This window comes from Typopeltis vanoorti, chromosome 21, assembly GCF_054136105.1.
Source record: "Typopeltis vanoorti isolate ZY-2024b chromosome 21, IOZ_Tvanoo_1.0, whole genome shotgun sequence".
Lineage (NCBI taxonomy): Eukaryota > Metazoa > Arthropoda > Arachnida > Uropygi > Thelyphonidae > Typopeltis > Typopeltis vanoorti.
The window spans coordinates 25,116,273-25,143,942 of NC_143569.1; the positions used below are offsets into that span (position 1 = coordinate 25,116,273).

Consider the following 27,670-nt stretch of genomic DNA (forward strand, 5'->3'; position numbering starts at 1 on the left):
TGGAACACCTTTTGGCAACTCCTATAGGTAAAGATGACCTCGCCATTGCATCTGCCTGGTATCTCCACTTCTGGGCCTGGCTCCCACTGAAGAGACCTCAATAAAGGTCGAAACTAGTCTGGGTAGTGGCCCTTCCCTTGATGCATAACATTATACATATCTGCAAGATGTGTTTTTCATTATGGGAGATACTGAGATAGGAGTGATGTTAGCTTGCTCCACCTTTGCTACAAGTTTCCCAGTATTGTACTACCTTACCCCAGTCCTGAAGACATTTTCAAGGTGCAAACTTTGTTTGCTCATACTTGGATAAAGGATTAAACTAAATTTATTATAACTCCTTGGTAATCCACGCGTTTCTATTGGCTTTCCATATTACAGGTAAATTCGTTTTTATGTTACCCTTTAACGCCCTCAGATTTTCTGAATGTTAAACTAATAACACTTTTAATTTCAAATCGCCAGAGGCATTTGATCCAAAGAGTAACGTTAAATGGTGTTTGGCTGCTATGAACCCATGAACCCAGCTGCTGATTTTTCTTCAATAGAAACGAAGCTTTTTGATGGTAGCCGTTTCCAGAACAAACTGCTTTTGCCAACACTGAACACCAAATTTGGTGAAAAATTTTCATGTTCAATTATTTCCTTTAGTTTTTCTGGAAACTTATTCATAACTTCAACATCTGCGCTTGCAGCTTCTCTTGATAATTTTACACTATGAATTCTGGCCCATTTTTTAAATTTCTCAAACCAACCACGAGAGATGTCGCAAAATTTTCTGCAATTTCTATAGTTTATTTAGATTTCAGGTGATTAAACAAAAACAATGCTTTTTCTTGAATCACCATTTGAGTTAAAGGCATATGACATTGTGACATATCATCTATCCACAAACTTAACACATTTTCCCCAATTTTTTCTAAAATTGGACTCCTTAAGCAAGTTAATTTTGTTGCTATAACATCTGTACAATTCTGAGTAGACTGTTTTATTTTTTCTGATTGACTAAGTATGGTTGTTAAAGTTGACTGTGCTAATCCTAAAGAATGTGCCACACTGAATTTTCTTTCACCCTCTTTCAATACGTTGTACGATATTTAATTTAGTTTCTAAAGAAATTGCTTTTCTTTTCTTGATCTGACATTTTAATTAAATATTAATACTTACAAAATCTACAATAATACTATCAGAGAACATATGTCATTTATTGCAATGACCACACTGAAACACACCCTACGAAGTGTAAGCAACAACTAAATTACGCGGATAACATGCAAAACTGTTAAAACAGACACATCTACAGCTTGAGAGTATGTGACGAATCGCCATCATTTGCCAATCAGATGATTGCCAGTCGTTGACCCTAAAATTTTAATATTTTTACGTAAAAGGGGGCTTGAAATTGTGGACTTCATTATATCGAGGCTTCGTTACCAGAGGTAATGTTAACCGAGGTATGACTGTACGTAAATAGTTATTATCGTTTTATTCATGAAACCAAAAAATAAAAAAATGATTAAAATAATGATCAAGAATTCAAAGCTTAAAAATGGATCAATTTTTTTTAAAAATCATTTTGAATTTTGATATCTTTATCTTTCATTTACAAAATTCAGTTTCTTGAAATCAAAGAAATCTAAATACCAGTCTCATTAATTTTAAATGAGACTGGTATTTAGATTTAGATAATGAGACACACATTCACAATAATAAACACAAAAATATATATTTTTGTGTTTATTATTGTGAATGTGTGTGTGTGTGATGTGAGAAAAAGATAAATATATACATTACACTACCAAAGAACATCAAAGCCACTGAATGCTGCAACACGTTCTGGCATACTCAGAGCATGAAGAGGATCTACAAGTCCCAGCAATGGACGAAGGGCACGATGAGAAATGCCTACAAGGTAAAAGTAAAGGATTCACAATATTAAAAGAAGTTATCATGACTACATACTTTTTTCTTTTTTACTTAATTTCCACATTCAAATTTCTGCAGATGTTATATTCACTCATGGCAAGGTTTTCAGGAAAAATTACTAGGTGAAAACAGGTAAGCAGATATATAAGTCAACAATTAAATATATGCATGCTGATGTTTTGGCACTTTCAGCTTGCATTATCTAGGCGCTCAAAAGACACACATACAACAAAGATAGAAAGTGAAATGACCTAATAAATAAACAAGGATAGTCAAGTACATGAAGCTCCAGGCAAGAGTTTCGACTTTTATGGAATCTTCTATAAGTTACCATTACAGAGAAAATTATGAGTTGCACCAAAATTTATTTAGAATCACACTGTCAGTCTAAGGCAATTATTAAGATTCTGTACAGCTTGAGCTACTTCCAAGAACAGATTCTTTGATTTGATGGCAGATATGTTTAATAACTTGCTTTTCTTCCATCTGATGACTTGATCTTGCTGGACACTGACCAAGAGGAATAGGATCCTGGCAGTCATTTAATAAACTTTTTTTGGTTTATTCTGTCTATCTGTTTTGTCTTTCATGAACTTAGAGGCTATATGTATGTATGTATGTATATATATATATATATATATATATATAACCTGATCTGATTTGGGATAAAGGGAATGGAATTACTTGTTTTTATAGTTTGGCAAGAGTTTTTTTTGTTGTATCTATTTTGTTTCAAGGATATTATTAGAGCCTGTCTGCATCACATACAGTGTCTAGGGAGAGTAGACTAAGAAGTGTGTTAAGGCTTCAGTGCTGGGAAAGACTTAGTTACAGAGACATTGTCAGGGAGCACAAAATAAGACTTGTAACACATACACAAACATAACTGAAACACATAAACGAAAGACTAGTATCTTAACTAGGTTGGGCACCTGTTGGCAGCCTAGGATACAGACACTTTTCTCTGTCACTTGCACCCTAGAATCCAATTTACAATGGATTTTGGAAAGGACAAGGAAACTAACAATAGTCTGGCTTTTCAGTATACAGGAAACACATTCACATAGGCAGATACATTCACAAACTTTCCCATCGCTCCCCCCCCCCTCAAAGATATTATTATTGCGGCACCTGCATGGAGTCCAAAGACTCGTCATGGGAGACCCAAACTATCTCCACAATCTAACATACCTCTCCTTGAACCCATTAACAGACAAAGCACTCACAACTGACTCTGGCAATTCACTCTACTCATTTACAATTCTCCAAGCAAAAAATATGGTCCTCACACCCCTACTAACCACACCTTTATTCAACTTCCAGGGATGACCTCTTGTTCTAGCCACTCTAAGTGCTGAAACATTTCCTCTGCATCAATCCTATAAAATCCTTTAAGCAACTTAAATGTTTCTATCATATCCCCTATTTCTTGTCTATCAGCCAACTTCTGCAATTCATACAACCTTATTCTAGCCTCATAGGGAACGTTCCATAGAATCTTCATCATCTCGGTTGTTAACTTCTGAATCTTCTCCACTGCTTCCTCATTCCCCAAGAAACCCAGTAGAACAGACCTGAGCAGAGTAATCCAATGTGGACATATCAAGGCCTTATAAAGAGGTATTTCTACTTGCCAGTGTGTTCTTCAATAATCTTATTGGCTACATTAGCAACTTTAGCAATATGTCTTCTAAAGTTTAATTCTCACTTTGCCACCACCTAAAATCTCTAGGTTCATCTATTTCCTGGAGTATAGTTCCATCAATGTGGTACACAGCTTGCATTAATCCAAAGTGCACAACTTTACATTTCTTGAAATTAAACTGATAGCCATTATCTTTTGCTCATAGGGACAGCCTATTTAAATCATCCTGAAATCTCTGCACATCACTTTAATAAACTATTACTCTACCTAATTTCACATCATCATCAGCAAACAACTCAATATTTCCTGTCAGGTTATTTTCTATATCATTTATGTACAAATTAAATAGTAGTGGTTCCAGCACTGAATCTTTCACCTTGATTTGATATCTGTCGCAGCCACCCTCTAATCCACATAACCAGCGTCATTTCCATTCCCATTTGTTCTAATTTGCATAAGAAAGTTCCATGTGGTATTCTGTCAAATGCCATATATAATCCAGCAGAATCATTGTCATGTAGCCATTTCTTTGATACAACTCAATTGCTAGTCTATTATAAACAGTTACTCTATTATTAAATAACTAAGACATGACTGAACTTTCACAAAGCCATGTTGCTCCTCATACAGAATCATATTTTTATCCACCCACCCATTCTTTTATTCTCTTTTCGACCAATTTTTCCAGTACATTTACTACTATGCCTGAGATATTGATTGGTCTATAATTTGCTACTTCAGTCTTAGAACTGCCATTATGCAAGGGAATTATTTTGCCCTCTTTCCATTCCCTTGGAATTCTACTAGAGCTGAGACTTAAATTAAACAGCCTAGTCACAGGCATTGCCAGTTCCATTGCACATGCTTGCAAAAACCAAGATGATATCTCATCTAATCCCACAGCTGTATTAACATTAAGATTCTGCAATATCTTAAGAAGAGGCAATCCACCTCTGTTCCCATATCAGTCTCTCTCTCACATATATTACAGCAGTAACCTCACTTGGATGATGTACCCTTGCAAAGTGGTCACTCAGTAACTCAACTATTTTATCTGCTTCTGTCACCTTATGACCACAATATGAAGATCATCTTCTCCATAGAAACAAATTTAAATATGAATGCCTTTTCAAAGAAAGTTGCAAAGCCCTTTTACATCAGCCAAAATCTGAATCAGAATGATTGTCTCTCTCTCTCTCTCTCCCAAAAGCTTGGGAGATTCTTATTTTATGTAACTATCAAAAATAGTTTTTAATAATATTATTTATTAATATTAATTTTTAGCATGTGGCAACAGTTTTTAATTGGTAAACCACTGACTGCTGTATGCACCTTGTATTCCCGTTTCTTTGATTTGCTTGTTTCCATGCACTGATGCACTGTTATTTTCAGTACAAAATATCTGTACTTTCATTTCATTAAGGTTAATTACTGTGGTTATTGTGTAATTTATTGCTTATAATCATGCCACAGGTACCTTTAGAGATTAATCTCCACCTTGTCACACTTCAGGTTTCCCTCTTCTAACAACTCCTTTACATCCTCACTCACAGAATCCGTCTCGCCTTTCAAATCATTTGTGCCAATCGAGACAATTACTTTTTGCCTTACCTTCTTCCAACCAGATGGTATGACTAATATCATGAATTTTTGTGCCAAGAAACACGATTTTGTTTCACTTTCTTTAAGTACTCCTTTGAGCATTGAGTCTCTGCACATAATTTTCTACAGGTAGCCCATAAATATATTTATATAGTTTTCTATATATTTATATACACAGATGACCCTTCAACCATCGGGGATTAGGGGCACCAATCCCCTGCACAGTCGAAAATCCACTATAACTTTTGACTTCACAAAAACTTAACTACTAACAGCCTACTGTTGACTGGAAACCTTAGAGAAAACATAAACAGTCAATTAACACATATTTTGTATGTTATATGTATTATATACTTTATTCATACAATAAAGTAAGCTATAGAAAAGTAAATGTTATTAAGAAAATCATAAGGAAGAGACAAATACATTTACAATACTGCACTGTATTTATTGATACCGTAATTTTACAGTCTGTATACAAGATGAATCGTCTGTCTGTCAGTATCTACGTCAATATTGTCTTATATGATACAAACACTATAAGATGTTATACGTATTACTAAAACTAGACATCAAAATGAAAAGATAATGTGAAAAAGAAATTCATATTTATTTACAGGTATAATGATTCATGCATTGATAATGAAGAAGCAGCAATATGATTGTTTTTGGTAGCCTAGTCTATACACAAATGAATGAATCATTGTAAAAGTTTTATTTTATTCAAATTAACTAAATATAACTAATTAATTAATAAACCAAATTTTATGCAGTTATGATTTAATACTGCATCTTTACGTTTACATTTCTCTCAACTGGCACCACATATAGACTGTAAGTGTTTATGTGTGTAAGTTTTGATAAATTTTAACTTTTTATAATAGATTTGTACATATTTTACGACAATGATAAAATAGACTAGTATCTACATATATTTTATGTATTCATGATATACCTAACTTTTTCTTAATTTTTTTGATATTGCTAGGTTATGCAGTTCATCTGTGAGTCTTTTCAATTTGTTAGAAATCTTCAAAAAAATTCCCAATCTATTTATTGAAAAAAATCAGTGTAGAAGTGGACCTGCACAGTTCAAACCTATGTTGTTCAAGGGTCAACTGTGTGTGTGTGTGTGTGTGTGTGTGTGTGTGTGTGTGTGTGTGTGTGTGTGTGTGTGTGTGTGTGTGTGTGTGTGTGTGTGTTATACATTTATTTATTTATTTTTCTATCTAATGACTACAGTTCCCACCATATGAAAATAATAATCAATCCTCCCCAAATCCATGATCTTCTCTCCAGAAAGATTTTTGTAATTATTGATATATTATTATTACCCTAAGACCCCATTGAGCCAAAGACTCATCTAGGATGTGCTTTTGTCATACGCACAACTCATCATACCACACCTTAAACATACTCAAATTCGCTGCAGACATGACCCTCTCAGGTAAGCCATTCCAATAATTCACAACTGGGCTGCTTCTCACTCCCCTGGTCACACCCTCCTTACACAACTTCCAGGTGTGTAAGGAGGATGTGACCAGGGGATCTTATCTCCTGCCATTTTCTGTAAAACTTCTTCAACAATGATCCTATAACAACCTCTTACTAACTTTAGGTCTCGATCATATCATCCCCACTTTCTCCTATCCACTACTCTGTAAATTGCATCTTCTCAACCCTTCCTCATATTTGCCATTCCAAAGATCAGATACTACCTTAGTGAGTCGTTTCTGAACTCTTTCCAACATCTCTTCATCCTTTTGAAAACCAAGTGACCAAATCTGTGCACAGTAGTTCATGTATAGCCTAATCAGAGTTATACAATGGAACAAAATTCTCCTTACTCTGCAAGTCAGTATCCTCCGTATTGTTCCCAGAATTCATTGTGTCTTCCTCGCAATTTTGGCAATGTGTCCCTTAAATTTCAGTTCCTTATCCACTATCACCCCAAGATTTCCTCCACCTCCAACAATATATTTCCACCAAGCATAAATTCTACATCCCATCTTTGTTTCCCAAATTTTAAAACCATACATTTTGCAACATTGGTTGTAACTCCACTCCTGTACCCATTCATCCAATCTATTCAAGTCTTCTTATAAGGCCGTAACATCTGCTCTACTACTCATAGTCCAACACAATTTTGCATCATCTGCAAACACCTGAATATTTCCATCCAAATCTTCTCCAATATCATTAACATACAGGTTAAACAGCAATGGCCCTAAAACAGACCCCAGAGGCACACCACTAGTGACTTTCCTCTTCCTGGATATTGCTTCCCTATACACAGCATGCTAATACCTGTCAAATAGCAGTCTCCAATCCAATGCACTAATCTAATATTCAACCTCATCTGCTCTAGTTTGACTATCAACTTATCATGTTGTAAACTATCAAAAGCCTTTGCAAAATCTAAGTATACTAATGTGAATCCCTCTCCTCTGTCCAATGAAGTTGTCACTTTATTGTAATAAGTAAGTAGATTACTAAGCATGACCTCCTTTTAGCAAAAATCCATGCTGTCCATCAAAGATAATACCGTTGTCAACCCAATTCTGGATCCTAGTTCTCACCAGCTTTTCCAACACCTTAACCACAACATCTGACACAGAGATAGACCTATAATTTGATGCTTGAGTTCTATCACCTTTCTTATGAAGCAACAAAATCTTGACCTCCTTCCACTCCTTTGGAACTCAACTCAGCAGTGCAAAACTCATATTAAAAAATTATGTCAGATGCCAACTCCCTGGCACATTCCTTCAAAATACGTGATGATATATCACGTATATTGATGTGGGACTTGATCTATCAAGTCACACTGCCTTATTAACATCAAGTTTCCTCAATTCCCCACACACCTCTTGTTCACTTACAGTCAGTTTCTCCTCCTCATCATCATCATCAACTGCTCTCAAAATCTCCATGATGTCACACTCACAAGAATAAAAGACTGCTATAAACTGCTCATTAAGTATCTCCACTATATGTTCCATACCAGTTGTTCTTATACCATTTTCTCCAATCCATGGCTTCATATTGAAAGAGCTCCCTAGGATTCTTTTTGCTTTATTAGCTAACTGCTGCTCATACTTCACTTTTGCTACCCTTACCAACCAAGTCACCCTCCTCATCTGTTCTTTTTAATCCTCATGGAACTGATTATTATCACTTCTCTTATGCTTGCCTTTTTTCTCTATATTGCATGCTTAATCTCCTCATTCATCCATTTCACATCTACCTTATTTAACTTTTTGACCCCTGGAATACATTTTGCTTCTACTAGACAGTTCTTGAATATCCCCCAAACTGCAACGATCTCCTTTCCATCTAACTTCTCATTCCATGCTACACCTGCAAGCTGTCTCCTGAGCTCCTCATAATCACCAGCCTTATAGTTCCAGATATACCCCTCTTTCTTCACAGAGGTCCTCACACTGCTGGCAACTACCCAGGTAATCACTTTATTGTCACTCTCACCAGCTGGAGGGTTATTTGACACCTCATTTATAATTACGTCCTCTGATGAGATGATCAAATTCAAGACCCTCAATCCTCATGTGCCCACTGTTACATACTGTCTGAGGTAGTTGTCCCTCAAAAACTCAAGAGAGAAACTCATTTTCTTTACTTCCAGTTGCTATCTCATCATCTCAGTCTATATTGCCATAATTAAAATTGCCCATAACGATCATCCTTTTCTTATTTCCTGGCTAATTTGATTAAACATTTCATAGTCACTACCATCCACATTACCATGTCTATAACAACATCCGCTTAAGTATTTCATTCTATTCACCTCTATCTCACGCTATACTGCCTCAAAACCACTGGCACTATTTCCCTCTTGCATCTCTACTTCGTATGGACATAACTCTTTCTCTATCATAAATAGCACTTCCTCCTCCCTTTTTGCCCTTTCTATTTTCATGAAACACATCATACCCTTTCATCTCTATTCCTGTCAGGATATCATCCTCATCCAACCACATCTCACTTATTCCAACAATTCTTGGGTGAACAGGCACAATTAATGCAACCATTTCATTTGCCTTGTTTCTTACACTTTATATACAAGCATAGCAACTCATTGCTGGATCTATAGCTAGTTCCTCTGATAGCACTCATTTGATGTGGCTTCTCTATACTTAACTCGGGCCATTTCTTTTTCTCCTTATTCATCTTGGAACCTTCTTCAAATCCAACTGTTTTCCCTTGATCCCCTTCCCTTCCCCTCCATGCATTCACATCCTCTTGGAGCATCAATCTTTCTTATGGTGTGTTCCCCTGTCACCCCTAAGCATCCCAATAGTAATGCTATCACTATCCACTATGCCTGTGACACATCAGAAAAAATATACAGAATCTTAAAGAAATACAATCTTTGCACCACTTTCAAGCCTCACTTAAAACTAGCTATCCTTATCTGCTCCGTTAAAGACAAAATCCCTCCCCTCTCAGTTCCAAGTGTATATATATATATATATATATATATATACACTTGGAGTTCCTTGTTCCTGCAAATTAATCTACTATGGACAACCAAGAATATCAGGTACCATCCAAATGGAAGAACATAAAAATACATGTGCAGTTATGACTATGGTCATCTAGCCTTGCAGACCATGCTTTGGATACAGTCCAAAATATTTTGGATACAGTCCATAGTCCATCATGTTCTATCACAGTAAATTAAGAAGAGAAGGACTGTTTTTAGTAATCTGCTTCTTCTTCTTCTTCGACACTACAGCCCCATGTAGGGCCTAGGCCTCCCATTTTTGGGTTTCATAACTTGCTACAAGTTGGGGTCATTACCCCACGTTCAGCCATGTGTAACTGTCTGTGAAGCGCTGTGTTCTTAAGACCGGTTTGCCTGCTTTGTGGGAGGAGAAACCCCAGATAAAGAGGGGAGGAAAAACCCTGCAGTCTACACCCAAGACCGGCTAACTTGCCTATGTCTGAGAACGATCCTTAGCTCCTCACGTCAGCGACGAGAATCGAACGCAGGTCACTCCTTTCCCAGGCATATGGTTGCGGAGCGCATAACCACTTGGCTAAAAGTGAGGACAATAATCTGCTGCTACTACTCTTAAAAATCAGCCTAATTTGAATAAATATGGTTGCATAAAACTTCTCCAAATCTGGGAAACACTAATACTTCGATATCCCAGTTTGCATTTTAGGCTGCCGACATGTGTCCATAGAGGATGCCCCACCTAGTTAGGACTCTAATATTTTGTCCATGTATTTCTGTTAATTTTGTGCTGCCTTTGTGTGTGTGTGTTATGTTTCATTTTGTACTTACTGATGATGTCTCTTTAACTGAGATGAAATACTGGAAGCATTAAATACTATTTTTAATAGTTTCCTAATGCTGTTTCACTTCATTAAACTTTTATCATGAGTTTTTTCTTAGCACTTAAGCCTTAACACATGAATAATGATCAATCATAGTGAAGATATAGAATGCAAGATACAACAATATGGTAAGTTGAAACTTCGGCTGTCTACCAGCGGAGGGTGGTGGCTTGAAATTGTGGGGATGCTGCAACTTTCGAAATATACATACACATTGTAAGTACAGTGTATATGTGTTTGGATAAAATATCAAAAATATGGTAAAAATTTAAAAAAAAATTAAACATGAAAAAAATACTGTTTATTATCAATAAAATTATACAGTTTAGTATAATTCAAAATTACTTTAAAATAAAATCCATTCCTTTAATTGTAATTAAAGGAATGGATTTCGACAACTGGTGCAAACTGCATATAAACAACAGTGGAGCTGTGCGACGGACAGTGCTGCATTACGCTAATAGCTCGCAATCTCACTATGACATGCATATGCTTGCGTGCGTAGCGATATGACACTGTGGTAAACACAGTGCTGCTAGCGTCCTTTGCCCTCCTAAGTGCTAGAAGATGGATTTTTATTATTTCTTACACAAAATAAGAGAATTGTATACGATTGTTGATGATAAAATTAAATATTACAAGCAAATATAAATAAATTAATAAATATATTTATATATCGAGAAAAATTGGGGCTGCTGCAGTTCCGCAGTGCCTATGCACGAGCCACCCCTGCTGTCTACACAATTCAACTGGCTGGCCTTTCTTAAATGATGTTAGGATATTGGAATTTTATTTACTTGTGTTAATTTAAAATTCAAGTTCAAATCTAAAACAGCCCTCTGTATCTACAAGCATGCCAGTTGTGACAAAACTGTTCTACATGAACAGTTTTGTCACAATTTTGCCATTTCACCTCAGCAAGTACCGACACTAGATCTAACGTTCGACATTGAATGCAGTATCCATAACTTAGCTCCTGAGATGGCTAATAGTATTAGGTTTGACATTGTCAGTTCACTTTCTAGATCTTTGCCTCCCAAAAGAAATTTATCTCCTTGCCAGCTCAATGGCCTCAATAAACTATGTAAAGATAACAGCACAGAAATCACTAGGTCTGATAAATTTGGTTTAATCCTTTATCCAAGTGTAAGCAAACAAAGTTTGTGCCTGAAGTATCTTCAGGACTGAGGCAACTCATGGTAAAGGTGGCCCAAGCTCTCATCACTCCTTATCCTAGTATCTCCCATAATGCAAAACACATCTCTTTGCAAGACATGTGTAATGCTATGCATTAAGGAAAGAGCCACTACCCAGACCGGTTTTGACCTTTATTGAGGATTTAATCAGTGGAAGCCAGACCCATTTTATCATGAATGTCTAAGAAGTTCATGATAAAATGAACTTATTTTTTTTAAGGAAATTACAACGTAGACTAATATATTAACATCACATAACACCATTGGTTCACTGGGCATCCACAGATGAACAGATGGTGTTATGTGATGTTAATATCTGATGCTCAGTGATGTGCCACACCAGACCTCGCCATGTACTCCTATTCTTTGCTTTTCTGGCGGCCTTAACTCTCTGAAGATCAGTCACTCCACATACACCATCCATCCATCTCACTAATGGTCTACCCTTGCCTCTTTTTCCAGGAACTTTACCTTCTATCACTGTTCTGAGAAATCCTCCTTTCAATGTGTCCAGAATATTTTAACTTTCTTCTGTCAATATCCTTAAGGAGCCTTAAACTTCTACTGATCTTTTCTAACACCAGAGACGTTGTGAGGAATTTTGGCGCCTATGGCCAGGAAAGAAAACTTAGCCATTCTAAAAAAAAAACTTTACAAATTTCAATTTTTGCACCTATGTAAAATAAGCACTATGGCCAGGGCTACATTGGCCATAGCCTTACTATGCCTCTGTTTAACACTCATTCATTTGTACACCTTTCAGTGTATGATATCATCAACAGACTTCTGTAACGCCATATATAAAAAGCAGCTATCCTTTTCTAATCTGACTTCTTTAGGTTCCAAGTCTAACATCCATAAGCTGCTGTTGGAAAAACAACTCCATCCAAAATCCTCAACTTTGTTCCCATGGAGATAGATCCATCCTTCCAGATTTTAGACAAGTCTCTGGCTGTTGTTTTAGCCATTCCTAATCTTCTTCTGACATCTTCTGAACAGCAGTTCTTCACATTAATAATGGATCCCAGGTACTCAAACTTGCTGACTTCATCAATTCTTTTTCAATTAAGGCACACTTGTTTCTCAAGAGCTTCCCTGTTTGTATTTCCTTTGAGAACCATGATCTTTGTTTCGGTAGGATTGAGTTGAAGTCCCCTGTTATTACTGATCTTGTTAACTTGATCAAGAATTTGTCCTAGTTCTTCCTTGTCATTACATCTTCTGAACAGCAGTTCTTCACATTAATAATGGATCCAAGGTACTCAAACTTGCTGTCTTCATCAATTCTTTTTCAATTAAGGCATGCTTGTTTCTCAAGAGCTTCCCTTCGTGTATAGAGGCTTAAGTGCTGTGAAGACATAATGTTGGAGGTTTAATGGATTTTTTACAACGCTCAGAAAGGATTAAAAAAAAGCAGTTCTTCACATTAATAATGGATCCCAGGTACTCAATTTACGGCTTACCAAAAATCCACAAACCCAATTCCCCACTCAGACCTATAGTAGATGCCACCAATGCACCTTGCTACAGACTGTCTAAACAGCTGGCCAACTCTCTGACCCCCCCCCTCACTGGAAGGTCCACTTCCTATATAAAAAACTCGACCCACTTTAAAACCTTCATAGAAAATTTAACGTTGAATAAAGCAGACATATTGGTAAGCTTTGATATCTCCTCTTTGTTTACTAATATTCCCTTAACTGACACCTTATCTCTCTTACAAAAAGTTTTCCCTTCTGACATCTTAGATCTATTTTCCTTTGCCATTAACTCTGGGTATTTTTCTTGGAAGAACAAAATCTACAAGCAGATAGAGGGAACTGCCATGGGTTCCCCCCCTCCTCTCTCCCCCCCTGCCAATTTCTATATGGAAGATTTTGAAAAACGAGCCATAGACTCAGCCCCACTCAAACCTTCTATCTGGCTAAGATATGTAGATGATGTGTTCTCTATTTGGCCTCATGGCCCAGACACATTAGACTCCTTTCTCAGTCATCTCAATAGCCTACATCCAAGAATCCAGTTTACTATGGAAAAGGAAAAGAACAATGGTTTACCCTTCCTAGACACCTTAGTCACACGCCTGCCTAATGATACACTTGCCTTCACTGTATACAGAAAACCCACAAACACCGGCAGATACATTCACAAACTCTCGCACCACCACCCCTCTCAACAATATGGCATTATTAAAACTCTTACCAAGAGAGCCCACAATCTTTGTTCCAGTGGAACTGCCCTCACTACTGATCTTAACTACATACACAACACTTTCCTCTCCAATGGCTTCAGCGATCACAGTATCAAAACAATAATTAGTTCCTCTCCCATTCCCGGTCCTTCTTGTCAACAAGAATTTAAAAATGCCATCACCATACCCTACATCCGTGGCACATCCGAAAAAATAGCCAAGATTCTAAAAAAGTACAACCTACACACAGCATATAAATCCCACTGCAAACTTGCTACCCTTATCCATTCTACCAAAGATCAGCTCCCTCCTCTCTCTCTCTCTGCCTTACAAAGTACCCTGTTCCTGTAAGCTGGCGTACTTCGGACAGACAGGCAGATCAGCATCCATCCGCTTAGAGGAACACAAGTCTTACATCTGTAAACAAAACTATGGTCATTCAGGCTTGGCTGACCATGTCTTGGACACCACCCACAGAGTATCATGGAAGAAAACCACCATGCTCCATCACAGCAAATTCAAGAAAGAGAGACTATTCTTAGAAGCAGCAGCAGCTCTTAGAAATCAACCAAATCTTAATAAATACGGTTGCATTAAGCTTCCGAAAATTTGGGAAACACTCATCACCAGAGATCCTACTTTATATTCCAGGCCACTTACAACCGCCCTTAGAGGGCGCTCCACCTAGATAGGACTTTAGTGTCACCCATGTGGTTGGGCTTAGTATTGTATGATATTTGTGTTATGTTACATTAGTTATTTTTGTAATCTCCGTAGATGTCCTAGTGACTAGGACGAAATATAGGAAGTATTAAATTCTTTTTAATCCTTTCGAGTGTTGTAAAAAATCCATTAAACCTCCAACATCAAGAGCTTCCCTGTTTGTATTTCCTTTGAGAACCATGATCTTTGTTTTGGTAGGATTGAGTTGAAGTCCCCTGTTATTACTGATCTTGTTAACTTGATCAAGAATTTGTCCTAGTTCTTCCTTGTCATTACAGAAGAGTATGGTATCTGCTGTATACGTCAGATTACTGATCAATCTACCACTTATCCTAATTCCTGTCTTGAGCTCATCCAATGTTTCATGCATGATGTCCTGAGATTATATACTAAACAAGTGAGAAGAAAGTAAGCACCCTTGCCTAATGCCCTTTCCAACCTAAAGCCAAACAGTTAATCCAACATCTGTTCTTACTGTGGCTTCTTGCTCACTGTACAAGTTGGCTATCAACCTGATAGAGTGTTGAGGAAAACCCATTATTTTCAGTATTAATTGTTAATATATTAACAAAAAGAAATTTAATTAATACTTTCAAAATTTTGGCCAAGTCAAATTGCCATCATCAGGGAACAAAATATAATAACATATATGCACATAGGCACTGCACTAAGTAATGAAGAAGAAGCATGTCAATTAAGAGTAGACCTAAATAGTGCCATCTCATTGGCTAAATTGGGCATCCTTGGCAGATGGGCTGAAGTATGGAGGACGAGAATTTTCCAAATTTGGGGCAATTTCATGCAACTTAATTTGTTGAGGTTAGGATAGTTTCTTAAGGCAGAAGCAGATTCAGGAAGAAGTCTTTCATTTTCAGCAATTTTGTTCATGTTCAGCAATTCTAATATTGGCTGCCTTTGCCTGTTTGGCTATAGTAGAATAATTTACAACTACAAGGGACATCGTGAACATTTGATACTCCTTCCAATGTTTCAGCCTTGTTTATATTATTTATATTAACTCTGGGTATTTTGTATGGCAAGAAAAATTCTACAAACAAATAGAGGGGACAGCCATGGGTGCTCTGCTTTCTTTCTCTAGCTAATTTCTTCATGGAAACATTTGAAGAGAAAGTTTTAAACTCTGCTCCCACATAGACCCACAGTTTGGCTATACTTTGTTGATGATGTGTTCTCCCTTCAGCTGCATGGCCAGGATACCCTATTTTTAACATACCTAAACACTCAACATTCCAGGATCCAGTTTACATTAAAAAAAGAAAATGAAAACAATCTCCCCCTTCTCAGACACTTTAATTACATGCTAGCCTGATGGATCCCTGGCATTCTCTGTTTACAGAAAATCCACAAACAGGTAGATACATTCACAAGCAGTTACCTCCTCACTACCAACAGTATAGAATTATTAAATTTTTATATAACATGGCTAAATTCATTAGTCCAGTTAACAGCACTCTCTCTTCACCAATCTTGACTGCCTTCACAAAACCTTCTTAGCCAATGGCTACAATTCCTATCATATCCAAAAAAAAAAAAAAAAAATTTAAATCCCAAATCTGCACACCCTCTCTCCCTCTCTAGAACAGAGACTACATGAAAGCTATCACTATTCCATATATCCAAGATACATCTGAAAAACTAACAAAAATCTTAAAAAAATATAATCTTTTGACCACTTAGACAATATAAAAACTGGAATCTCTTATCTGCTCCACCAAAGACCAGAAACAGTAACTAGACTTGCCAGGTGTTTTTTTTTACTAGATCCCTTGTAATTGTAAACTATCCTACTATGGCCAGACAGGAAAAGGAAGCCAACATCAGAATTGCTGAACATAAGGACTATATCATCTGCTTCCATCCTTCCAGCCACTCAGGACTTTGCTGACCATGCTTTGGACACTCACAATGGAATATGCTGGAAGAAAGCCAACTATGCCATCGTAGCAAATATAAAATGAAACATAAATGACCTTGCAGTCCTAGATGTAATCTCCATTTGCTGAAGTATACATCTAGGACTGCAAGGTTGTCTGTTAGTGTATCTTCCATTGTAGTAAAATCGGTGTGTCTGGTGGTTAAAGCAATGTCATCAGCATAGCAAAGCTTTTTGGAGGCTATATTCTGCATTGAATAAGAAATGTATAAGAATAAAAGAAATGGCTACACAATGATTTTGCTGGATTTCCCATGGAACTCTGTTACACAAATTAGAACAAATGACGATGGAAATGACATTCGTTAAGAGGATAAGAGGGTGGCTGCTGGACAGATATCAAAAAAAGCCGTATATGGAGGGGCAGAATTAAGGCAAAAACAGTTGACTAGTGGTGTGCCACAAGGTTCAGTGCTGGGAAACCATTGCTGTTTAATTTGTACATAAATGATATAGGAAATGATATTACTAACACCATGTTCCAACATAAAAATGTGCACAAATTCACATGGAGAGAAGAGAATAGGAATAAGAAAAGTCTCATTGATTATGTTATTGTTGACAGTGATGTTTTCTCCCTGGTGCAGGATACCAGAGTGTACAGAGGATTTGAAATTGGAAGTGATCACTATTTAGTCTTGAGCAGGATAAAATTGAATTTCATATTGAAAAGAATAACATGTAAGAAAGTTTTAAAGCAAATAAAAGTTGAGCAGCTCTCAGATGTGAACTGTAGACTAAAATACACAAAGATTATTGAAGAAAAATGAAAGAGTTTGAGAACAGGAACCAAACCTTGGGATTCAGTGGCAGGCCTTGAAGAAAACCCTGATTGATTCAGCTAGAGAGGCATGTGGTGAGGTTGTGTGCAAGGATAGAAAAATCAGAACTCCCTGGTGGACACAAGAAGTTAAAGAGGCAGTGAAGAAAAAGAAGAAAGCATATCAAAAGTTCCTAGCAAATAAGTCAGCTTGTGATCTTAGAGAATACAGAGACAAATGTAAGAAAACTAAACACTGTGTAAAACTAGCTAAACAAAAGTCATGGGAGGACTTTGGCAAGAACATAGAAAATAAATATCAAGAAGGTGGCAAAATATTCTAGAGGTTGTTGAAGAAGCTCAGAAGTGGATGAAAGAGTGCTGTCAAAGGAATTACAGATGATAAATGTGACATGAAAACGGGAGAAAAAAAGATATCCTTGAAGTATAGAGTAATTACTTCAAAAAATTGCTAAATGAAACAAGCAGTGATACCACAGTAGTAAAAACACTCAACAGGCATAGAGTCAGGAATACATATTCATACTTGAAGTAGAAAAAGCCATCAAACGCTTGAAATATGGAAAGGCAGCAGGAGTAGATGATATTCGACAAAAGATGCTGAAGTATGGTGGTATAAAAGTCATACAGTGGCTGCACTGCATAGGTCAGAAGGCCTGAACAGAGGGACGAATTCCCGATGATTGGAGTAGAGCTCTTATAGTACCCATATATAAAAAGGAAAATAAAACTGAATGTGAGAATTACAGAGGTATTTCCCTATTGAGTGTTCCTGGCAAGATTTATGCCAGTATACTTGAGAAACGGTTGAGAAGAATTGTGGAAGAAAGCTTGTTGAAAAACATGCTGGATTCAGGCCAAATAGAGGCTGTCAGTATCAGATCTTCTCTTTGCGACAAATAGTTGAGAAAGAAAGGGAATATAACAAAGATCTGTATTACGTTTTGTCGATCTGGAAACGGCATATGACAAGGTGCCAAGAGAGAAGCTATTCAATAAGCTACAACAGTTATACGGTGTCAATGGAGCATTATATCAAGCAATACTTAGTCTTTATTTGAGTTGCAAGTCAGCAGTTAGAATTGAAGGAAGTACAGGAAGATGGTTTAATGTTAAATCTGGTGTGTGACACCAGATTTAACATTAAACCATTTTCCTGTAACATAACATATCCCCTCTGTTATTCATTATCTATATGGATCACATTATGAAGGAAAGTGGTATTAAACATGATATCAGAATTGGAGATGTTAATGTCAGCTCTTTGCTTTATGCGGGCAATGTTATACTTCTAAATAAATCTGCTACAAGCCTGCAAGATTCCCTGGCTAAATTGAATAACTGTTGTAATAGATATGGCATGAAGGTCAGCAATTAAAAGACAAAGACAATGAAAATAGGAAGAATCATGTCAAATCTGTTTTGAACGGAGAACCTGTGGAACAAGTAAAACATTTCAGCTACTTAGGCACGTTTTTTAGTGAAGATGGTAAATTAAATATGGAAATAGACAACAGAATCAATAAAGCTGATATGGTAGGAAGTTAACTGAATAAATTCATATGGAATAAGAGAGAAATTAGTCGGAACACTAAATTATCTGTATACAAGACAGTGTTCAAACCAGTTTTAACTTATGGATCTGAGAGCTGGGTCAGAAGTAAAACACTTGACCAATGACTCGAGACCATAGATATGAGAATCCTGAGAAAGATTAGAGGTGTGAACAAATAGCATCAATGGCAATATCATATTAAAAAAGAGGATATCAGGAAAGAACTAGACATTGTCAGCATCCAGGAATGTGTTAGCAGAGCTAATCTCAGTGGGATGGTCACTTAAACAGAATGGGCGAGGAAAGATTAGCAAAAAAGTGTTCTCTGCCAGGTTGGCAGGAAAACGACCCAGAGGATGACCAAGATATAGGTGGATTGATACTTATACGGTACAAAGTGAGTTAGACAATAGAATTATAAGAGCTGATAATGTTGGAGTCTTGACAAGTAACAGACTGATTTAGAGGAAAATTGTAGATAGGAAGTTAGTAATGATGTAAATTTTTCATGTAGTACTATCATATCCTGTACACTCCTTGAGGGTACATGTCAGGAATTTGATGATGATGATGATGATATAAGAAATAACCTGAAATGAAATATTCAGTTCTTTTCTGATAATGCAAAATTAGGTTGAGTAATAGTTAATCAAGGCGATCTGGAGAGCTTGCAGGACAATGTAAATAGGCTGTCAGTATGGGCAAAAGTAAATGGGTGTCAGTTTAATGTCGAGAAATATAAAGCTAAGCATTTTGGGATAAACAGATTACAAGACATGTATCACAATGGTGGCACTCTACTCCAGGAAATAGATGAAGCTAGACACTTAGGAGTGGTGACAGACAGAGAGTTAAAATTTAGAGGAAATATTGCTAAAGTTGTTAAGGTAGCCTATAAGATTACTTGGGTATTGAAGAATACATTAACAAGTAGAAATAAGCAAGTTGTTATTCCACTTTATAAGGCCTTGATATGCCCACATCTGGATACTGTGCTCAAGTAAGCTCCCCCCCCGGGGTTTCTTGGGGATGGAAGTGGTGCAGAGGATTTAGAGGTGAGCAACCAAGATGGTGAGTGGCCTGTGGATTGTTCCCTATGAGGATAGATTGAAGGTGTGTGGATTGCAGCAGTTGGTTGATAAGAGAAAAAGAAGGGATATGATAGAAACATTTAAGTTGCTTAAAATATTTTATAGAATAGATGCAGGGGAAATGTTTCAGCACTTGGCTAGCAGTACCAGAAGAAGTAGTCATCCCTGAAAGTTGAATGAAGGTGTGGTTATTAGGCGTGTGAGGACTAGATTTTTTGCTTGGAGAGTTGTGAATGAGTGGAATGGGTTGCCCGAGTCAGTTGTGAGTGTTTTGTCTGTTAATGGGTTCAAGGAGAGGTATGATAGATTGGGTCTCCTGCGATGAGTCTTCGGATTCCATGGAGGTGCCCATATAATAATAATAGTGAAAACTGACTGTACATTACTGAGTATTATTATATTTCATGTCAAGTGCACTACTTTAATTATTACAGTACTAGAATATGCAATATATTCATACCTGTTTTAGTCTGAAGAGGCAAATGATCAAATATAGCTACACCAGTTGTTTCACTTCCTGTTCCTGCTGTTGTGGGAACTGAATGATAAAAATAAGTAAAATTTACTTAATAATAAAATTAAAAGGGATAAACTATAAAATCTATTTCTTTTAAATACAGAATATATTTTTCCTTAAAAAAAAAAAGCAGAAATATTCAAATTAAGTGGATATTATTATTAGTAGTAGTACAGGCAAGGAGTTCTTAGACTCATCGAGGGAGGCCCAAACATCATGTCAAGAACAACTATTCAACTTTCACACAGTATCTATCATACTTCGCCTTGAACTCATTTACAGTCATGGCACCCACAACAGACTCTGGCAGCTTATTCCACTCATTCACCACTCCAAGTAAAAAACCTAGCTCTAACACCTTTGCTAACCACATTCTTGCCCAGCTTCCATCGATAGCCCCTAGTCCTCCCACCACCAATCCTTATTCTCAAAAATATCCTCTGAATTAATCCTATAGAAACCCTTTGGCAATTTGAATGTCTTAATCATATCACTCCTTTTCCGCCTATCAACCAATTTCTGCAACCTGCAAATCTTCAACCTGTTCTCATAAGGTTCATTCCATAGACCTGCTGTCATCTTGGTCACTCGTCGCTGGATCCTCTCCACCTCCTCCTCCCCATCAAGAAGAAACCCTGGTGCCCAACTTTGGGCTCAGTAGTCTAGGTGGGGTCTTATCAAGACTCGATACAGAGGAACAATAACCTGTTTGTTTCTGCTCATCAAAGTATTTTTCAGCAACCAAGTGATTTGATGAGCTGATTTGGCCACTTTTGCAATGTGCCCCCCCCCAACTTCAACTCCTTATCCACCAACACTCCTAAATCTTTTGCCTCATCAATTTCCTGGAGTACAGTTCCACCAATGTAGTAAACTGCTGGTAATCTTTTCACCCCAAAATGTATAACCTTACATTTTGCCACATTAAATTGACATCCATTCTCCTTAGCCCAGACCTCCAATCTATCCAAGTCGTCCTGCAAGATTTTGACATCTTCTGCACTCACTATTGCCCTACCCAACTTTGCATCATCAGCGAACAAATGAATTGTCCCTCTTAGATTCTTATCTATATCACTGATGAACAAATTGAAAAGTAGTGGTCCAAGAACAGAACCCTGCAGCACACCACTAGTCACAAGCCGTCTTTTGGACTCAACTCCTGAATAAACCACTCTCTGGTATCTCTCTATCAACCACCCTCTTATCCATCTCACCAACCCTATATCCATCCCCATCTGCTCCAGTTTACTGATTAGAGTTCCATGTGGTATCTTGTCAAAGGCCTTGGCAAGGTCCAGCAGAATCACTGTAAACCCATTACCCTTATCCAGTTCAGCTGTCACTGCGTTATAAAACGTGAGCAAGTTACCGAGGCATGACCTGACCTTCACAAAATCATGTTATCCCCCATACAATATCCCATTTTCATCTATCCAATCCTGTATTCTTTTCTTGACTAATTTCTCCAAGACCTTGACAACAAATCCTGATATGCTAATCGGTCGGTAATTTACAACAGCAGTCTTGGAACCTCCTTTATGCAGTGGAACTATTTTCCCCTCTTTCCACCCCCTCGGGACTAACCCAGACTCGAGACTCAAATTAAACAAAATGGTCAAGGGTACTGACAATTCTTTAGCTGCTTCTCGTACGACACGAGCTGGTATACCATCCAATACCATGGATGTATTGACATTGAGATTATGCAATAGACTACTCACCTCCACTTCATTCACCACAATTCCCATATAAGCTGTTGGTTCCTTCATTCCTGCAATGTCACCACCTGGATGATATACTCTTGCAAAGTGCTCGCTCAGTAATTCCACTATATCAACTGATTCGGTTACCTCCCTACCATCGGCATTCTTAAAAATCATTCTGCCATATACATTTTTTCTTTTACTTGCAACATATCAAAAAAACTGTTTGGGATTCTCTTTAGCCTGCATGACTAATTTTCTTTCATAATCCACTTTTGTGGTTTACCATCTTACTACGTCAGATCAATAGCCTTCACCCACACATGCAATTCACCATGGAAAAAGAGAATGGTAGTAGTTTTATCATTCTTAGACAGCCTTCTTACATGCACAGCCTCTGGTACTTTGTCAACCAGTGTTTATATTTCTGGTATCTCTAAACATATTGGTATAATTCTAATGAAGTTTCAGTTTAACCCACATATTTTCCTTCTGATCAACAAAATTTTCATATTTCACCATCTACAAAAGATAAATTGTCTCCTTGAACAGACAGGCTGTTCTGTAGAAAATAGAATTAATGAACATTAATACTACATCAAATATCTGAAGTTTCAAAAATCTGGTCTGGCACAGCATAGTATTGATGCTAAACACCGTATCCTGTGGGATGAAGCCCACATTCTTCATAAAAGCAGTTTTAAATGTGAACGTGTTTTCAAAGAAAGCTGAGTTGCAAAGGTTGCCTTTTACATTAGCCTAACCTGAATTGGAATGATTCTCATCTTATGTGAATATCAAAAACAGTTTAAATATTAATAATTAAAACAGCTTAGCTTTTTCTTTTCTCCTGTTTAATTTTATTTATTTATTTTTAATATTAATTTCTATCACCTGGAAACCACTTTGAATTGGTAAACCAGTTGTTGTAGGTACTTTGCATTCCTGTTCTTTAATTTGCTTATTTTTCACACACTTACTGTTCTTTTCAGTACAAAATATTTGTGGATTCATTAAAGTTTATTACTGTGGTTATTGTATAATTTATGTTGTTCTATTCTTCTTCCAACTTGCCACATAATGAAAGAGCTCTATTGGATTTCCTTTGGCTTGCTCAGCTTATTGGAATGTTGAAATGCATGTTCATGAATGCCAGAAGTATCAGAAATAAAGGAGAAATGTTTTTGGCATTTGGCAATCAGGAAGACCTGATTGACATAGAATAATGTAGTTATAAGAATAGAATATTAAGGGATCCTATTTTCAGAGAGGCTAGCAGGAATGGTCCAGGAGAAGGGATATTACTAATTACAGCTGAGCAACAAAAACAGAAGTTATAGAGATCTGTATATCTGAAAGAGGGAGAGATGATTCATTTGTAGCTATCTGGTGTAGATGATATTATAGACCTTGGGTCTAAAGGAAGATGTGGATACCATGTATTTGCAGATTAGCACAATGAGTGCAAATTGAATTGGATTATCATGGGAGAGTTCAACTATATGGAAAGAATGGAAGGAGGAAAATCACATGTGGACAAGATGAAAATGGAATTTATACAGTTACTAAGGGATAATGAAAATGAAAAGGAAATAACTACTAAATAACTAGAAATCAGCCTGAAAGAAACAAGAAACGGAAAATCACCTGGAGAAGATAAGCTAGGTTCAGAACTATATAAATACGCAGGAACAAGACTCAAAGAAAGACTCTTATTATTTTTAAATAAAATTTATTCAACTGGTATCCTCCCAATAGAATGGAAAAAAGCAATTGTGATTCCTATCTTTAAAAAAGGTAATAGAGATGATCCTAAAAACTATAGAGGTATCAGTATACTAAATTCCTGTTACAAAATATATAGCAGAATCTTAAATAGCAAACTAATGAAATATTCCAAAAACTTTATTTTAGAAGTACAGAATGGATTTAGAAAAGGACGATCATGTATAGACCCGGCCTTTTGCCTAAAATTAATAATAGAGAAAAGAAGAGGAATACAATTTAGAAACACGTATTGCATTTATTGACTTTGAAAAAGCATTTGACAAAGTTAAAAGAAACATATTATTTAACATAGTAAAAGAAAGACAAATACCAAATAATATCCTAAAAACTATCACAAGCATATATGAAAATAATCAAATACAAATAAGATTATATCACGAGCTAACATATACAGGAATGTCCCTTCTCAGCAACTCTATTTAATATTTACTTAAATGAAATAATAATAAAATGAAATAAAAATTTACATCAAGGTACTAAACTTTCTCCTACAGTGAACTCAAACACTCTCCTTTTTGCCGACAACCAAATAATAATTACAAATTCTGAAGATAACTTACAGAAAGCTATTTTAGATCTAAATGAGATAGCCAAAGATTATGGTATGATAATATCAACAGAAAAATCAAAAACTATAGGCTTTAAAGGACAAAATCCAGCAAGAGCTAAAATAGTAATAGATAACTAGCGTGTTCAGGAGTGACAGGGAGAATAAAAAGGGGGGAGGAGTGTTATTGATGATAGCTGATGAGTTGCAGCCAAGGAGTATAGAAGTTGAACTGCAGGATAGAGAAAAGAGCACATTTGAGGCTATTTGGTATGAGATAGAGGCTAGCAGAACAAAATATACAATTGGGTGCTGCTATAGACCAGGTGATGGAATAGATGGTGGGGATAGTATGCATAGGCAAATAGAAGAAATTAGTGGAAGGAGAGTAATTATTATGGGTGATTTCAATTATGGTAACATTGACTGGAAGGAGGAGAGGGCACATGGGAGGAGGGAATTGGATTTTATGCGGTTATTAAGGGACAACTATCTGCAACAGCATGTAGAGGAAAATACTAGGGAGAAGAGCGTTTGACCTAGTAATTGCATCTGAGAATGTGGCTGTAACAAACATGACCATGTTGCCACCAATTGGTGAGAATGATCATAAGGTCATGACTTGAGAGGTGGCTAAAGAAGTGGAATTTACAATTAAGACAGGGTACATGTGGAATTACCGGGCTGGTAAGTATGACAAGCTTAGGAGTGTGCTTGGCTCAGTGTCATGGCATGTAAAACTGCAAGGGCTGGATGTTGATAGTGCATGGGAGGTGGTTAAGAAGTGTTTGCAGGAGGCAATGGTCGACTGTATACCAAGATTCCGAATAATAAATCAACTAGGGGTTAAATGGATGAATAACATTATTAAGCTTGAGCTGCAAAAAAAAAAGAAATTGTGGAGAGAATTTAAGGAGAAAGGTGACCAGCAAGTGCAGGAACAGTATAAAGCTCAGGCCAGGAAGGTAACAAGGGTGGTAAGAAAAACAAAAGTGGATTATGAAAGAAAATTAGCCATGCAGGCTAAAGAGAATAAAGGCTAAAGGCAAGTAGGGGTTAAATGGATGAATAACACTATTAAGCTTGAGCTGCAAAAAAAGAAACAATTGTGGAGGGAATTTAAGGAGAAAGGTGACTAGCAGGTGCAGGGCTACTTATGACTACTGTGCCCAGATTTTGTCACCTAGGTTTCTTCTTGATGGGGAGGAGGTTGAGAGGATCCAGAGGCGAGTGACCAAGATGATAGCAGGTCTGTGGAATGAACATTATGAGAACAGGTTGAGGATTTGTGGGTTGCAAAAATTGGTTGATAGGAAGAGGGGAGATATGATTGAGACATTCAAATTACTGAAGGGTTTCTATAAAATTAATTCAGAAGATATTTTTGAGAACAGGGCTGGTTGTGGAAGGACTAGGGGACATGTATGGAAGCTGGGCAAAAGTGTGGTTAGTAAGGGTGTTAGAGCTTAGTTCTTTACTTTTAGAGTGGTGAATGAGTGGAATGGGCTGCCAGAGTCTGTGGTGGATGCTGTGACAGTGAATGAGTTTACGGTGAGGCATGATAGATACTGTATGAATGTCGAATAGTTGTGATGAACATGATTTGGGGCCTCCCTCGATGAGTCTAAGGACTCCCTGGAGTTGCCCGTAATAATAATAGTAATAATAATAATAACACGATCTTAGAACAGGTGAATTCATTTAACTACCTAGGATGTATGAAAATATATGAAAATGAAAAAGATATAAATGTAAAAATTGCAAAATATTTAAAAATAACAGGTGTAATTAACTCTATATTTAAACCAAACCAGACTAAAAGTATACAATACATTAGCGCTACCAGTCTTAATGTATAGAAGCGAAATCTGGATAATAAAACAAAAAGACAAACTAAGATTAATAACAGCAGAAATGAAATTTATGAGAAAAACTGCAAAGTATACCCTATTTGATCACAAAAGAAACGAAGAAATTATGAAAGAATTAAACCAAGAACCAGTAATAGAAAAAAATTAAAAAATATAAACATAAATGGATGGAACACATTTAAAGAATGAAAACAGAAAGATTACCAAAACAAGCATTAAAGTACAAGTCATTAGGAAAAAGAAAACCAGAACGTCCTCTTAAACGATGACTTCTAAGGTCGGAACAGACCATGCTAGGCCTAAATCCTTGATACACATGATGATGACTAAGTGATAATTACCTGAAACAGTACATGATGGAGGGGAGACAAGGGGTTAGAGAGTGTTGGATATGGTAATAACATCAGAAGATCTATAACAACAGTAGCAACTCTACCTCCAATCAGGGAAAGTGACCACAATCTTGTCCTGGGAGAATGCTCAACATGGGAAATTTTCAATCAAGAAAGGGTTTAGTGGAACTGCAAAGCTGGCCATTATGACAAACTTAGGAGACAACTCGGAGTAGTCCATGGCATAAGAAACTACAAGGAAAGAATGTCATTAGTTCATGGGAAGTGGTCAGGGATTGTTTGAGCAAGGCAGTATCAGACTGCATACTCAGGGTCATGAGGAAAAACCAAGTAGGGATTAAGTAGATGAGTAGCAATATCAAGCTGGAGCTGCAAAAAAAATACTGCATGGAAAATTATTACAAAAGTTGGAGCAAATGGTAATGGATATGAAGCTAGTGATAATCAAGGAAAATGAGAGTGACTAGTGGAGTTTTCCCAGGCCTCCATATCAGGGTTACTACTCTTTAATTTGTATATTAATATATAGTGGAAGATTTAAGTGTTGGGGGAGGATGGATATTCAGTTGTTTGCTGATAATACAAAACTAGGAAGGGCAATAGTTGATATCCTGTAAGATATTCATCTTAAAAAAAAAAAAGACTACAAACTTTATTTATTAAATATTTAAATTAATTATACATATTAGATGTTATCAGAACTTCACAACTGGTACTAACCAAAATAAAAAAATTTAATTAATTAACGCATGTGTTGAAACAATGCTAGTTGTTGCTGTCACATTCTGTAGCATGGTGCTGCAGAACGTGAATTGTATGTACCAATTATGAAGTTCTGATAGCACCTAATTAATTATTGC

General features: G+C 36.7%; 1 protein-coding gene across 1 annotated transcript in view; it reads right to left on the reverse strand.

Annotated features, from left to right (window-relative positions):
- Positions 1–27,670, reverse strand: part of T3dh (Type III alcohol dehydrogenase) — a 238,174-nt gene that overhangs the window by 66,210 nt on the left and 144,294 nt on the right. Inside the window, exons 7-8 of the mRNA XM_090411620.1 lie at positions 20,489–20,566; positions 1,800–1,905 (exon numbers count right to left, since the gene is read on the reverse strand). Coding sequence (XP_090267746.1) covers positions 1,800–1,905; positions 20,489–20,566 — 184 coding nt within the window. The remainder of the gene's footprint in view (positions 1–1,799; positions 1,906–20,488; positions 20,567–27,670) is intronic.